Source organism: Salvia splendens, chromosome 13, assembly GCF_004379255.2.
Source record: "Salvia splendens isolate huo1 chromosome 13, SspV2, whole genome shotgun sequence".
Classification (NCBI taxonomy): Eukaryota; Viridiplantae; Streptophyta; class Magnoliopsida; order Lamiales; family Lamiaceae; genus Salvia; species Salvia splendens.
The window spans coordinates 28608347-28624228 of NC_056044.1; the positions used below are offsets into that span (position 1 = coordinate 28608347).

The window sequence follows — 15882 nt, forward strand, 5'->3', positions numbered from 1 at the left end:
TCATAAGACCGAGGACTAAGTCCGGTCAAGGAAGTTTACTTCATAAGACCAAGGACGAGTCCGGTCAAAGAAGTTCACTTCATAAGACCAAAGACGAGTCCGGTCAAAGAAGCTTACTTCATAAGACCGAGGACGAGTCCGGTCAAAGAAGTTTACTTCATAAGACCGAGGACGAGTACAATAAATGAAATAAAAAATCGCTGAACTGTAAGTACGCAGTGATAGAAGCGAAATAAAATCGCTGAACTGTAAGTACGCAGTGATAAAAGCGAAATGAAAAAAATTTCATTTATTAGGTCTTGTTCGGCATACAACTCCGCTGCCCTACGAGAAGGCGTTACGCTATTACAAAGGACTATTCTACTGTCCACGGTTGCTAAAGTTGAGCCACCTATTCAAAAAATCCTCGTGAAGCCGAGTTCGGGCGTTCCGGGCAGCTGAAGAATAAGCAGGTCGACGAGATGCTCTGATCGACCTACCGCCTCTTCCCTGAGTCCGGGAAGTTCTGGCACCTCGGCGGCGAAGAGTCTCTTCACGAAGCATTTGTTGATCTTGCTCACTCATAATCACAGCTCCTCTACGAACTTCAGTCCGTCCTTGTCTTGACGTTTCCGGTTGCTCCTGAGTCCGTTCTCGTCTTGACGTTTCCGGTTGCTCCTGAGTTCGTTGCTGATTTGGAGTAGGATTTTGAGCAAGTGGATCAGAGGTTTGAGCTGGAGTGTGAGCATCTGTTGGCGGGAAATGCCTAAGGAATCTCTCGATTGAAGGACGCCGGGAAAGAATGATGTCGTACCGAGAAGCCCAGCGCCGCAATGATTTCACAACTTGTTGGCAAGCCGAGCTCTCCAGCGCATTGTTCCTCCGGAGTACATGAAGCTCCTCCCACAGTTCATCAACTTGATTCTGAACTTCAGATATGCTCATTCCCCCGCGTCCGCAGATGAAATCCTCATATGCAGTCCTCTCAGCGACGACAATATCCAGCTCGGCCTCCAGATCCTTCTTTATGGACTCTAAGTCCTTATTGTCGGACTCCAGCTCCACTGAACGAGCCAAGAGTTCGTCATACTTCATCTGGTCCTCTATGGCTTTTTTCTCAGCTTCGTTTAAAGCCGAAGAGTATAGCCGCTTCCAGTGAGGTACCTCCAGCTCCTTAGAGTTAAAGAATACAAAGCAGCTAGGTCAGTTCGGCATTTCAGCTTACCGAGCAGGCAGTAAACCACAACAGGAGTAAAAGAGATCAAGAAAAGCCATACGAAGACACGAGTGTAGAAAGAAAATTTTTTCATTCATAAGAAAAAAAATTTTTTACACAAGGAGGGCTTCAAGGCCATTTTACAAGAAGGAAGAAAGAAACTAAACTAAGAGAAGGGAGATGAAATCATACTCCGCCAGTTTCATCTCCGGCTCCCCTCCGGGTTTCAGCTTCTCCCTCCTTGTCCACCTCGGCTTCAGCCTCAGCCTCCCTACTCCCCCCAGCCTGCTCGGCACCCCCATAGCCGATCTGCTGCACCTCCTGCTCGGCCTGCCCGTCGCCGGTCTGCCGATCCGGCTGCTCGGTCTCCTTGCCGGCCTCGTTTTCCTGCTCACCCTCTCCTTGGAAAATTGGAGCGGGTGAAACAGGTCCCAAGGAGGCAAAGATGGCCTCCATGTTCTCGTCCCGGTCAGCTCGGCAATTACGGACTCGGTCAGCAGAAAGCAGGACCGAGGAATACGCGAGCTCGTCAAGGAGCGGCAGACTCTGGAGACGAGCTGCAATTTCTCGGCCATACAGTGGCAGGACGACTTCGGGTCCCTGCTCAGCCTTATCGGTCATCAGTTTCAGCAGATCACCGACAAAGGCCGAAAATTGATTGCTCAAAAAGAGTTTCTCCGCGAAAGCACGGAGAGCCTCCCCTTGGGCAACCACGGCAGCAGCCTCCCTTTGTTTCGACTGCTCTCTCTGGATAATGAGCTCGTTTTTTGCCCGCTGTGCCTCATCCTGAGCCGAGATCCTAGCAGCCCTTGCCTTCTCAAAGTCTGCCCTAGCCTGTTCGGCCTGGTGACGAGCAGCAGTCAACTTCCTCTGCATCTCAGCATAGTCGCTGGACGCTTTAGAGAGTTCAACTGCGACGAGCTTGCTGAGCATATCGTTCCTCTGAAAATGGAAAAAGGAAAAAGTCAACCGAGGGGCCACAAAAAATACACGAAAAAAGCAAGGCCACAAAATCAAGAAGAGAATTCACCTCGGTGAAGCCCGTGGGCCATAAAAAGGGCTCACAGATATGTTCCGAAGGAGGCGCCAAGACCACGTCTTTCTCTGGCGCTCTTGGGGGCTTCTGAAGCTTCGCCTTCCCCTTTGCCGAAGTCGACTCCGGCTTCTTTGGATCCGAAGAGGTCTTTTGCCTCTTCGGATTCTTCTCGGCATCAGACGCCGAGCTGGTGGTTTTCGGCCTCTCCGGTTCCTTAGATTCGGAGGATTTGCGACCGAGCTTGTTTAGCAAGTTCACTGCCAAAAAGCAAGAAAACAAGGTTAGTTTTCGTCGTCAAGGCAGTAATGCATAAAAAAGAAATCCTCACCCTCAGTCTCGTCGTCCGAAGACGAGGAGTCGAACACGAAGTCGCCCTTGACGAGCTCAGACTCCAAGTACTGCTTCCTAATCATGGGAATCTTATTGAGCTCGGCCTCGAGCTCGTCCAACGGTTCTACCCGAGGATGAGGAATAACGGACTTCGGCCCTCTCCAGGAAAAGTCCGAAGCCGAAGTCCTATTATAAAAAAAGAAACGATTTTGCCATTTCGGCCATTTGGTTTTACAAAAGGCTCTAAAGGGCTGTAAAGGGATCAAGTAAAACCAAGATCCCTTCCTCTTAAACTGGAAGAAATTAAGGATTGCCCTCAGAGACAGATCCTTATCTAGCCTACGCAGTTCGGCAGCAAAGGCCGATAAGTGCCTCCAAGAATTCGGAGTCACCTGACCTAAAGGGAGTTGGAAAAAATCAAGAAGCTCTACAAAAGGTGGGGGAAGAGGGAAACGAAGCCCGCATTCTAAGCAGGCTTCGTAAACGGTGGCATAACCCTCCGGCGGCGAGTTAGCCCTATGATCGTCGTCGGGAATCACCACCTTCCCCCCGGGAAGAAGATATTTTCCGTGTAGGGATATCACAGTGTCCTTACTCAAGATGCTGTGAAAGTATTCTACGGTCTTCTCCCCGGACTCTTTCCGGCTAGAAGATCCCTTACCCCCTTTCCTACCGCTACCTGACTCAGAAGAAGAAGAAGAAGACATGATTCTTACTCTTTGAAAGTCTGAAGAAGTTATGAAGAAATTCTTTAAGGAGCGGAAGGAAATTTTGCGCAAAAGAGAGAGAATGCAGAAGAAACAATAGCAAAAGTGTTCCAATGATGGAAAATGGTAATATTTATCAGATTCACAGAGGCATTTCAAATCCGTAGCGCCGTTTCAAATCCCCCTTTTTCTGGATTCAACGGCCGGATTTGCTATCGCATTTAATGCAGACACGCGCATGGCACGTCCCCTGACGTCAGCCTCCCCCTTACACTCATCCAAAATGCCGAAGTGATTCACTTCGCTTTTCGGGGGGGTAGTGATGGGGTACGAACTAAACAACTAAACCCTAATGGCGAGCCCAATAGCAGTGACGGCCCATTAGCCCAAAACCCAAGAAAGAGTATCAGTTCGGCACGACCAAAGAGTTCAGTTCGGTTCGGCACAACCAAAGAGTTCGGTCGCAGCCTACAGCTCGGTAAAAGCCAACCAATCAAGCTCTACTCTCAGATCGGCAAAAGAACCAATCAAGCTCTACTCTCAGATCGGCAAAAGCTGATCGGCAAAGTTCAGCAGTTCGGTCTCAGTATTCGACCGAACAAGGAGATAGTGGACCCATGCAGGACCTCCACGACCTCCACTACACCCACGATCTATCTAGTGGTATGAAGCAGTTGTCAACCTGCAAGCCACGATCTTGGTTCAAATGTATAAATAGAACTTAGATCAGATAGACAAGGGTTAAGCTCTCTAGATATCGAATCTCATATAGCAAGTCAGTATTGTAAGCTGTAATCCAGATCAAGCAATACAAATTTGCCCTCCTTTCTTCCCGTGGACGTAGATTTACCTCAGTAAATCGAACCACGTAACTTTCTGTGTCGTGATCTATATTTATTACCTGCATTTATTACCATCAAAAATTCGCCAATCATCAATCTACATGTAGCAATCGATCATCACCAAAATTTCGTATTGTCATTTGTAATTTTCCCAAACCCTTTTAGATTTGATGTTGATTTGAATGTTACCTTTTAACTTAACCTTGAAGGCTCGAGACAATAACCCTAATTGTGTCACGAAGAACACATGGAATTAGATCGAGATCTGCAGGAAGAGAACTAAAAAAATTATTCTTTCTTCTACACTTAGGGGGGCACCAAAAATTAGGGTGAGGAGGTGGCTCGGGCACAAAAATTCATATTCCCTTGTTTTCTCTTCATCTATATTTATAAAGCATTTTTTGGGTTAGGTTAGGGATCCATGGAAGAATTGGATTGGGCTAGCCCGTTGAATATTTACTAATTAAATAAATTAACTCATGACTTAATATTATATTCAATGGAATATTATTTTGCATAGTATTGATCTCTTCTACATTATTCTCTCTCTTACTTTACTTTCCCTCCACTTTAACTATTTATTAGTATGATTTTTCCAAAACACGTGCGAAAAACGAAAGAGGTCATCTTAACTGGGACGGAGAGAGTAGTATTATAACAAAATGTGAGTGGAAAAAAGTTAATGGAATGTGGGCCTATTACCATTTATGAAATATTTCAACCGGGACTTCTAAAGTGGGACACCCAAATATGATTAACCGGGACTCCTAAAGTGGGACGGAGGGAGTAATATTCATGATATATTCTAACTATTTAATTATTATCACCCAATATATCATGAATTGAGTTATGAAAAACCCGTGCATATTGATAAATCAAAGAGGTGATAATCAAATGAACATATACAATTTTATGTATAAAAACTAGGAAATACTAAACTCTCAAGATCGTATATTTCAGTAGATAGCAATAAAGAATACTCTCTCTAGTCGGATCCGCTCGATACTATACCACACCAATGTTAGCCTTTGCTAGTGAAAACGAGCTTAGCGTACAAACACTGTAACCTTTCCAATAGGTACCAAAGTGTATCTAGGTTGTGAACTATTTTTCTTCTTGCAAGGTCAAGTCCCTACTGTGAACCCATTGGGTTCACTACTTGACTTACAATATAAAAAGTTGTAGACTCATGTATTTAATGCATCAATGTCATTAAATAAACTACTTATATTAATGTATTTATTCTCATAATAAAGGCTCGAAGTAGATGTGGAGTTTTTCGTTTACGTGCATGAGTAACTGTACAAGGACATGTATGCTCGAAGCAACTTTTAGTATATAAGCGCCAACGAAAACACCATCGGCAAAGCACAACATTGAAGAAATTCGTTCACCAATATGCAGAAATCAATGTCCATCGACGAAAAGGGATACACCTCACAAATTTTGATTGATTTATAGTGTCCGTATAACTTACAGATTTTGTCATCTTGAATTATTTTTAAAATTTGAGAAGAATGTCCGAATCGTAAGAAATGCCGTGGCAATTTTGCCTAATGAAACATAACGTAAAATTAAAAATCATAATGAGTTTTCGATGATCCACCAGTTTTAATATGATTGTTGAGTAATTGATTTTGAGGGGTTCATTCGACCTCGACCTCGACCTCGACCTCATTTTCAACAAAACGAAATCAACCCTCACTACAAGTCAGTTACAACGCAAATCTTGTACACAATAAAGAAACATCATCAACTACAAGAGATAATGAAGACCTCACCTAATTATGGCACAACCACATACATCCAAGGACACGCTCTTACAGATGAGAATAGTGACACAAGATCCCAATCCCTAGATCTGACCAGAAAACATCCGACGCTCTAAGACTCTAATTTGGTGAACACTCTTAGAGCGTCCACTATGGTTAGGCGCGGCGGTAGCCGCGCGGCGCGGCGGTGGGGCGGCGGATTATAGTGGAGAAGGTCGATAGCCGCGGGCTGGACGCGGCGAGGGGTGGGAGACGCGGCGGACGCGCGATCGCCGTGTGCGGGGCGATGTCGCGCCGAGGGGTGTATAGCCGCGCCTATAGGCGCGGCGGCTATAGTGGATTGAACCGCCGCGGCGATTTCGCAGGCAACGAGAAATTTGACGTTTTTCCACCATCCCCTCTATAAATACCACACCCCCTCTACTTATTTTTCACCATTTTCACAAAATCCATCCACTCACTATCCACACAACTACTCTCTAAAAAAATGAATCGAGGAAACGACGACTCACCCGACTCTGAGGAATCGGGATATGACACCAATCCATCACAGCCGTCGGGTTTTGCCAGATATGGCGGGACTCCGTCCCAGTATTGGAATTGGAATCAATCTCCCCCACCGTGGGCATCGAGTCCACCCCTTCCTCCATCTCAGCCGTGGAGGTCTTCTCCAACGCCGCCTCCTTTATAGCGGAATCTGAGTCGTTCCGCATTTGGGGATTACAGACCCAACCTAGACGCGCTTCACCAGCCGCGGCCGGGTTCCCCTTTCCAAGCCAGCCAATCTTCGATCACCGAAGCAGATCAAGACGCATTTGATACTATGATGGGTCTGCTCAGTTCTGGCGGCATCCCAGACACGCCGGCCGCGCGGGTGGAAACGCCCGTTCCGACCCGAGGAGGTAGCGGCAGTCGGGGCCCTGGTGGCGGTAGGGGCGGAGGCCCTAGGGGCGGAGGCGGCAGTCGTGGCACCGGCGGCAGTCGTGGACGCTCGGGCAGTTGGGCCGGCATTGCGAGTAGCTCGGGCAGTGACGCCGGCGTTAGCCGTGGCGAGGGGTCCAGCCGCGGCAAGCCATACACCAAAGCCGAGAGCATTGCCGTGGCGAAGGCGTGGGATTCTATCACTTCGGACCCCGTGGTGGGCACCGATCAGGATTCGGGGAGCTTTTGGAGGCGCGTCAGTGGGGCATACGAGGAATTCAAGCCCGACGGCGCTGAGAAGCGCGACCCAGAACAGATCCGAAAAAAGGTCGGTAGGATTCTGCGGGCTACCAAGCTGTTCGCGTCCATCTACGAGAACAACCTTCGCCACGCCGAGAGTGGCTGAAGCGCAGCTGATGTGAAGACCCTGTCGGAGGGCCAATACCGCAAGACGGGCCAGCCGAAGTTCACCTTGTGGGAGGAGTATCTTGTCCTCGCGGATTGTCCGAAATTCAGGTCGATCGTCGCGCAAGAGGTAGGCACAGCTCCTGGCCCGAAGCGCACAAGGCACAACCTTGCCGGGCAATACAGCAGTGGGAGCGGCTCGCACGAGTTCGAGCAGTCCGACGAGCAAGTAGAAGAGCCAGCCGCGACTCACATAAGGCGACGACGGCCCCCGGGACAACAAGCCTCTATCCGCAGCGCCAGAGGGGGTAGAAGTGCCTCCCACATATCGGCGGCCGCGTCCGGATCGCGCTTCCCCCAGTCTGCCCCAATCCCACTGCCCACGGTGCAACCCCACGAGGTATTGGCCAATACCATAGACGTGCAGTTGATGCAACAACTGCAAGACGTATGCAGCAAATACGCAGGGGAAACTGACCCGTACCTCAGGAACGTCTACAAGCGGCTCATCACTCGGATTGAGAGTCGACTGGGGTCTGTTGATAATGCTCCTGGGGAAACCGCGGCCGGCAGCAGCGAGAGAGAAGGAGGAGAAGGAGGAGAAGGAGAAGAAGACGACGACGAGGAAGCCGACTCCGACACCGAGTAGGCGGTGGCGGAATTTTTAGTTGTATTTTATTTTACATATTCGTTGTAACATTTTACCGGTTTGAAATACAACGAATATTCGGCCCTAATAATTACCTAGTTTTCTATTTATTTATAATGCGATTATTTTATTTATAAAATTTTGGGGCTATTGGAGGTGTCCACTATAGTGGCGGAAATAGAATTTTGGGGCTATGGACAACAAAACTGGGACTATAGACAAAAATTGGGGTGGGGCTATTGGGCGTGTCCACCTTACAGTGGACACCCTTAGACACTCACAAAGAAACCACATCTCCAGCTCCTTCTGCTTGTCATACTAGAACTATAGGTTTTGTCGGCCGAAGATCAAAGGGTAAGTACGTAGCCAAGTGTCATGGCCACAAAACTTTGTTATTGATTTAACTAAAATTTATCATAATAATACAATGTGATTCAATTTCAAAAATTGGTTAATTATCCTATTTTTATTCAACTCCGGTATTCATTGGTAAATGGACTTTTAATTTTTATGTGAAATGATTCAAAGATTCGGCATTTCATCTGTAACAAAAATAATAATAGTAATAATTTATCAAGAACAACTTCATCAAACATTCACTTCTACATAGTAAGTAAGAACTTGTATTTTGAATACATATATATGATGTTCCTTGCATCTACTGTGATGGATCGACAACATTTAACTCATCGACGACGGTGGAAGACGACGACCGAGATTTGGCAGCAGAGGCAACAGGTTTGTCGAAGCAATGGTACAATTCTACACACCCACCTTGGCATACGATTGATCCATCACAAATTTTATCGCATTCATTATAACATTCCTCACTAGTTTCGCCATTCATTGAGACAATCACCGTCATCATCATAAATAAAACAAATTCGATTTTCATTTTAGATATTCTTTTTCTGAAAAAAAAAGATGAATATATAGATAAGACGGTTTAGGTTTGTGTGTTGGATTTTCGATACAACACATATTATCTATATATAGTTGAGAAACAAATGTTAACTTTACTAAGTGTATTAATGCAATTAATGCAATGTTTATAACATCTTCGATCTTTAGTGCAGTGTTTATAACGTTTGACTCCTGCGACTTGCGAATACACAACTATTAATGCAGTATTTATAACGTTCTCGACCATTAGTTTCAACCTAATTAAATTGAGACAACCATCGTCATCATCATAAATAAAATGAAGGCGATATTCATTTTATTTTTGAAAAGGTGAATATATAAATAATTTACATGTATGTGTTAGGATTTCAGATATGCAGGTTATGTACGAAGATGTAGATATAGTTGAAAAATGAATATGTTATGTTAGTTTAATTAATTTCAACTGATCATCACCAAAAATTTCATATTATCATTATTGTAATTTTCCTAACCCCTTTTTTAGGTGTTAAATATACAATAGAGAAAATAAATTGTACATGTACATAATATCCTTAAATTTTTAAATTTAAGTGAATTTAATTAAAAATTAGTTTTGTTATTTATTGTATTGTATGTAGTCACAAGAAAGAAGTGATATAGAAATTTTATGTCGAATCATAACATGATTTTGAGCTTGATTTGAATTAATTATACAAGATTAACTAAGAAAATATTTTTTTTCTTAAATATACAAATATTTAAGTAAAAATTTAATTTTTTTTCGAACTGTTGCAAAATGATTAGTATGCAATTTATTTTAAATCAATTAATGTTTATAAACGATTTTAAATGTAAACTGTTAAAAAAAGTTCGGTTATGTACATTTATCACTACCCCATGCAATATTATAGTCCTCTCGTTTTTTTCAAAAGTAGACATGAAATACTATTGCAAATTAAAAAAAGAATATTACCCATTAAATTTAGTTTTGCTCTCTTTTTGGGCTATAAAAATGAATATTAGTACTGCAGAGGTCAAATTGACAATATTTTGGTAAGATTGGAATGTCACATTTATCATTTTATTTATACGTTTGGATGAATTTACTAGTATAATTTAGCAACACGAACAAATACTTTCTCACATAATTTATTTAAACTGGTAACCATTTATTAAAAAATCTAGTTAACATTGGTCAATCCTTAAAATTTGAAAACGAACTATATTAAATGAAGTATTTTTTAATTTTTCTCCGTTGCCGTTTACGTGTGTAAAATAACGTCTCAGTGATGTTCAAATGAACATACTTTCATTAAAATAGTGCAAAATAGTAAACTTAATTTATCAAACGAAGTAATTCATTAAAATTTTGTAATTCAATATTAATTTTAAATGCTACGCGATTAAGTAAATTTAGGAAACTGATATTATCCCTCTAAACTTTAAGATTTGACTGTCCTTTAATCATCACTTTTGCTGAATAGATCAAATTCCTCCACATGTAGCAATTAAATAGGAATGAAGTTTTCGTTAATTTAGGAGCATTTGTTTTTGCATACTAGATTAACAAGATTAATGGATTAAAGTAGCATTGACTACTTAAGTCTATAAACGTGCCGTGTAGATTAGAAGCTATCAAATTACGCCATTAGCAATATAATCCTATATCATATTTCAAATTATATCACAAATCACATTTTTAACGGCCATATCAACATCTCATTCAAAACTCATTTCGTACTCCAAATCAACATCATTTTTTTTTAATTTCACGAATGGTTACCAAACTATGATACTTATATGAAATTGATTACTAAATTTAATTTGTTTCAAAATGATTACTGAACATTATAGTACTTGATATTTACAATTTAATTCAATTTATTTAATTATTGTATTGCGCATAACAAATATACCTCGAATCCGCCCCGCCCATGCATATAATACAAACCTTGCAACTCGAGAAACTATGCACGAAGCATGATCATATGCATCAACATTTAGTTCAAAATAATTTAGCTTTGAAACAAATGACATTTTAGTAATCAATTTGATACAAGTAAGTTAAGTAACTACTAAATATTTTGGTAACGTTGAGTTTTTGACTTATTTATTTGTTCAATTGTTAAAAAGAAGGCCTGATAGTGTGAGGAATATAAATTTGAAAAATATTTAAAATAAATTGGAGTAGATATATACGTTTTCTGTATGAATTATGGGAATGTAAGAATATGTAACATCTGTATATACACTCACCAATGTGATATTAACTTTATATAATAAAATGTTTGTTATAAAATAGATTGGAATAGTTATTCAAGTAAGGTTACCATAATTATTGCTTAATATAAGTATTTTACTAAGATCATAAGCACACAAAACGAGTTGCACGATTTTTGTAAATCTGTTTAGTGTAAGTGTAAGTAGGGGTGGGAATTTGGGTATCCATGGGTATCCGACCCGAAAAAACTGGGTACCCAAACTCAAAAATCATCTAAATGCACATCCGATATGTTTTTCATGTACCAAATACCCGCCACGGGTATCCAAACCTGATGATTAGGTACCCAAATACCCAACTCTTTACATTTATTAATAATTAATAAAAAAACATAATAATAAAAATTTTATTGAATTTTTAAAGCTAAAATTCTCTTTGTTTTTGTTTTGTATGCTAATTATGTCTTTTTATAAACTTAAAAATGTCAACTGTATTGCCGAGGGAGGCATGTGACTTACCAAGAGGTGACCTAGAGAGTATCTGTAGGCGACAACGTAATAGATACAAAGACATGAAAAAGAAAGAGAGGTAATGAGAGTAGAGTAACTTTAATGGAGAGTCGGATGATTGACTTATTTATAATTGCTAGAGAAAAATAATATAATTAATTATAATTAGGTAAATAATTTATCCCATACCCAATAACCCTAAATGGCTAAACCTAATTAAAAACTCAATCCCATTTTATTGGATATCAGATATCCAATACCCGGCGGATATCGGTTTAGAATGGGTAAACCCAATACCCAATATTAATATTCTCACACATAAGTGTACGAGTAAAATTCTCTGACATAAAAATAAAAACTTTTGAGACCGTACAAATTTTAATGCACACTTAATAAAATAAGAGAGATAGAAAAAAATAGAGTATTATCAGTGTAAAATTGAGCTCACCTCATTAAAGGGAATAAAATTACCAAAAATACATTTGAATTATTTTTATGTAACGGACCAAAAAAAATCTTCATTTATATGAGACGGGAGAGTAATAGACTTATATGCAACTCAATATATTGCAATTACAAATAAATTAACATACATAAAGTTGTACCACCAAAACAGTCGAGCAACTTGTATTTGAAAGAGTAATACAGCAGTTTATATTATTGCCATTAATTATTAGTATTAGAAAAATATTTTGGTACCAAATGAAATCAATCAAAATTAATTGGCGCCATTCAGGACAAAACGACGACGCATTCATGCACTACGAAACGCAATGGCGCCAAAATCGAAACAAATTCCAAGAAAATTCAATTCCGGATTCCCGCTTCACTTGGCAAACAAATTGCGCGCCAGTTTTCGAGTTACAAAACCCTCAGTATCAGTGCTTGTTTCCCTTCATTCTCTCACGCCTCAGTCAAATTCTCACCCTTTTTATCCAGCTACAGCACCATCTCCTTTATCTTCTTCATCGCCGCTTATATTCTTTGACTGTAAGGTATAGTGAGAGTGAGGAGAAGATGACTAGAACTGTAACCCCAGATGCAATTTCTGTTATTCTAGCAAACCCATGCCTGGATTCCTCTTCCGATTTGCCGGAAATCGTTGTACAAGTGGTCGATCTCAAGCCCACCGGCAACAAATACATGTATGTATTTAGCTTTTATTTTATCTTTTTATGTGGTACTATGAGTTATGTGAGAAGTGTACAAGTATGGGTAACCCTTGATTTGATCTCATATTTTGTCAAATGTTGTTTATGTCAAGCAGATAACTGGATCTCGCGTGTGTTATTGTGGTGAAGATTTTCGATTTCTAGAAATTACTAGATTTAACCCTTTGATGTTATTGCTTAGATCTTGTTCATCAATTAGGTTAAAATTAGGAATGATTTACTTTTGGATCTGATTCATATGGTGTGGAATTGTTGTAGGTTCATGGCGAGTGATGGCAAAATGATGGTGAGGGCTCTGTTGCAGTCGACTCTAGCGTCTCAAGTGACATCTGGGAACATCCAGAATTTGGGGCTTATTCGCGTGCTTGACTACACTCTCAATGACATCCCAACCAAGAATGAAAAGTAAAATTTCTTTGCTTGTTGCTGTGATTTGCTTAGATTCCGTTCTCTTTGTTGTGTGAAGTTAATGTAAAAATTGCTTGTGCTTTGTTATAGGTTCTTGATTGTGTCCAAGTGTGAGGTTGTGTCATCTGCGCTTGAGGCTGAGTATAAGGCTGATGTTAAGGTTGAGGATAGTGGGAATTCTTTGAAACAGAACCAGGAAATGGATGCTGATGTGAAAACTGAGTCTCCTGGTATAGTGTTCAAGCCAAAACAAGAAGTTGTGACTAAATCTGCTGCTCAAATTGTTCATGACCAGCATGGAAAGTAAGATATGTTTTATTTGTTTTGGTTTTGTTTGTTAATTTACAAGTATATGGAATATCTTTAAGGGGATTTGTATCTTATGAGTAGAATGTGATTAATGGCAGTACGGCACCAGCTGCCCGAATGGCGATGACACGGCGAGTCCATCCACTTGTTTCTTTGAATCCTTATCAAGGAAACTGGACAATTAAAGTCCGGGTCACGAGCAAGGGAAACATGCGGACTTACAGGAATGCTAGAGGAGAAGGCTGTGTATTTAATGTAGAGTTGACAGATGAAGATGTAAGTAAAGAATTAAATTACATTAAAAGGTTAAGATGTTAATTGTGTTGGTGCTGTAGTAACCGGGTCTGATTGTCAAATTTTCAGGGCACTCAAATACAAGCAACCATGTTTAATGATGCTGCGAAGAAATTCTTTGACAAGTTTCAGATGGGGAAGGTTTACTACATATCAAAGGGAACCTTGAAAGTGGCAAACAAGCAATTTAAAACTGTGCAAAATGATTATGAGATGACCTTAAATGAAAATTCAGAAGTGGAAGAAGCCAGCAATGAGGCAACCTTTATTCCCGAAACAAAATTCAGTTTCACTCCAATTGATGAGTTGGGTCCATTTGTCAATGGAAGGGAACTTGTTGGTAAGTGGCCACATTAAATCTACTGACTGCTTGTTGATCTAATTTTAAGCATTGTAATGTATGTTTTCATCTGTTGGCTGTTGCAGATGTTATTGGCGTGGTTCAGAGCGTGTCTCCTACAATGAGCATTAGAAGGAAGAGCAACAATGAAACTATCCCAAAGCGTGATATAGTTATTGCTGATGAGACGTAAGTGCTTACTCCATGATATTGATCGTGTTTATGCAGTTTAATAATGTAATTGTATGTATATTTAAACTAATAGCACCTTTTAATTTTGATTCCAGGAAGAAAACTGTGGTGGTGTCTCTATGGAAAGATCTTGCCACAAGTGTTGGGCAAGAACTTCTTGATATGGCTGATAAATCTCCTGTAGTTGCTATAAAATCTCTCAAAGTTGGTGAATTTCAAGGTATTGGAATTAATGATCACACTCGGTTCATTATTATGTAGATAAGGCAATCTGACAAAGCTTCTCTTTTATTATTCAGGTGTATCACTATCGGCACTGAGTAAAAGTATTGTATTAGTTGACCCTGACACACCAGAAGCCAAAAAGCTGAGATCTTGGTAAGCAAGAGTAATGTATCGATCTGAAAACTTTCTTCTGTATCACAAGTCAGCATATCTAAACATATTGTGATCTTTTGGTGCACAGGTATGATTCTGAAGGCAAAGACACTTCTTTGGCTGCTATTGGTAATGACTCAAGCCTGTCCAACAGAAATGGAGCTCGCTCCATGTACACTGACAGAGTTACCTTATCTCATATCACCAGTAACCTTTCCTTGGGAGAGGACAAGGTATCTATCTAGCGTCTCTGATATTTAAATATGTTGCCTCAATTGATCATATCAATTATTGCTTATCACCCTAACATGGTTTATTTGTTTCTTCTTTATAGCCTGTATACTTCTCCATCAAAGCATATGTTAGCACCATCAAACCTGATCAAGCAATGTGGTATCGTGCTTGCAAGACCTGCTCCAAGAAGGTTACTGAAGCCGTGGGATCTGGCTACTGGTGTGAAGGGTGCCAGAAAAATGAAGACGGCTGCAGTTTGAGGTATGGCTGTTGAATTCATTTCATCATGTTACCAGTCCACCTGCCAAATTTGTTAACACACAATCAATTTGTTGCTTGTTGCAGATACATAATGGCATTGAAGGTCTCTGATGCAAGTGGTGAAGCGTTTGTTTCAGTTTTCAATGAGCAAGCGGAGAAAATGATTGGATGCACAGCTGATGAGCTGAATGAGATAAAACTTCATGTTAGCATCCCACCAATTTAGAAAAACCATTCATATCTGTGCTTGATTGCAGTAATAACGTCTGATAACTTTGTTTGTTGATGCATATGGTTTCAGGATGGAGAGGCTACTTATCAGAAGAAACTGAAGGAGGCAACATGGGTTCCTCACCTTTTCCGTGTCAGCGTCGCTCAAAATGAGTACAACAATGAGAAGAGACAGAGGATAACCGTCAGAGCTGTTGCCCCAATTGATTATGCAGCTGAATCCAAGTATCTGATTGAAGAAATGACAAAGATCAAAGTATCTAACTAGTTGCATAATGAATAATCTGCTTAATTGATGAATTGTCTGCCTCTGTTTATTTTGTTTATTAAGCCTGAGGCTTTGTTTAGGAATCCAACTATCTTGTTAGGAATTATTGTAATATAATGCTAATATTGTTTTTTGAGCAGCAAGATCTGTTTGGGAATGATCTTCACATTTTGTAGAAATTTAATTTAGCTTTAGCAGCTTGCTCATTTTATATCAGTTCATCCTTAAGCTGTTCATGCCAAATTTGGATAAGTTCATGTCAAGTTTGGATTCAATTTAGGGATGTTGAGCTCAAACTTTAATTTATTATTGAGTTTTAATTT

At 40.6% G+C, this 15882-nt stretch overlaps 1 protein-coding gene across 1 annotated transcript; it reads left to right on the plus strand.

Moving 5' to 3' along the window:
• Positions 1–12361: 12361 nt before the first annotated feature.
• LOC121759960 (replication protein A 70 kDa DNA-binding subunit B-like) lies at positions 12362–15725 on the plus strand. Its single transcript, XM_042155545.1, has 12 exons — positions 12362–12617; positions 12903–13049; positions 13143–13355; positions 13460–13637; positions 13725–13995; positions 14082–14184; positions 14283–14407; positions 14487–14565; positions 14654–14798; positions 14900–15060; positions 15145–15265; positions 15362–15725. The coding sequence occupies exons 1-12, from the start codon at positions 12490–12492 to the stop codon at positions 15557–15559; spliced, it is 1869 nt and encodes a 622-aa protein (XP_042011479.1). The 5' UTR covers positions 12362–12489; the 3' UTR covers positions 15560–15725.
• The last annotated feature ends 157 nt before the right edge of the window (positions 15726–15882 follow it).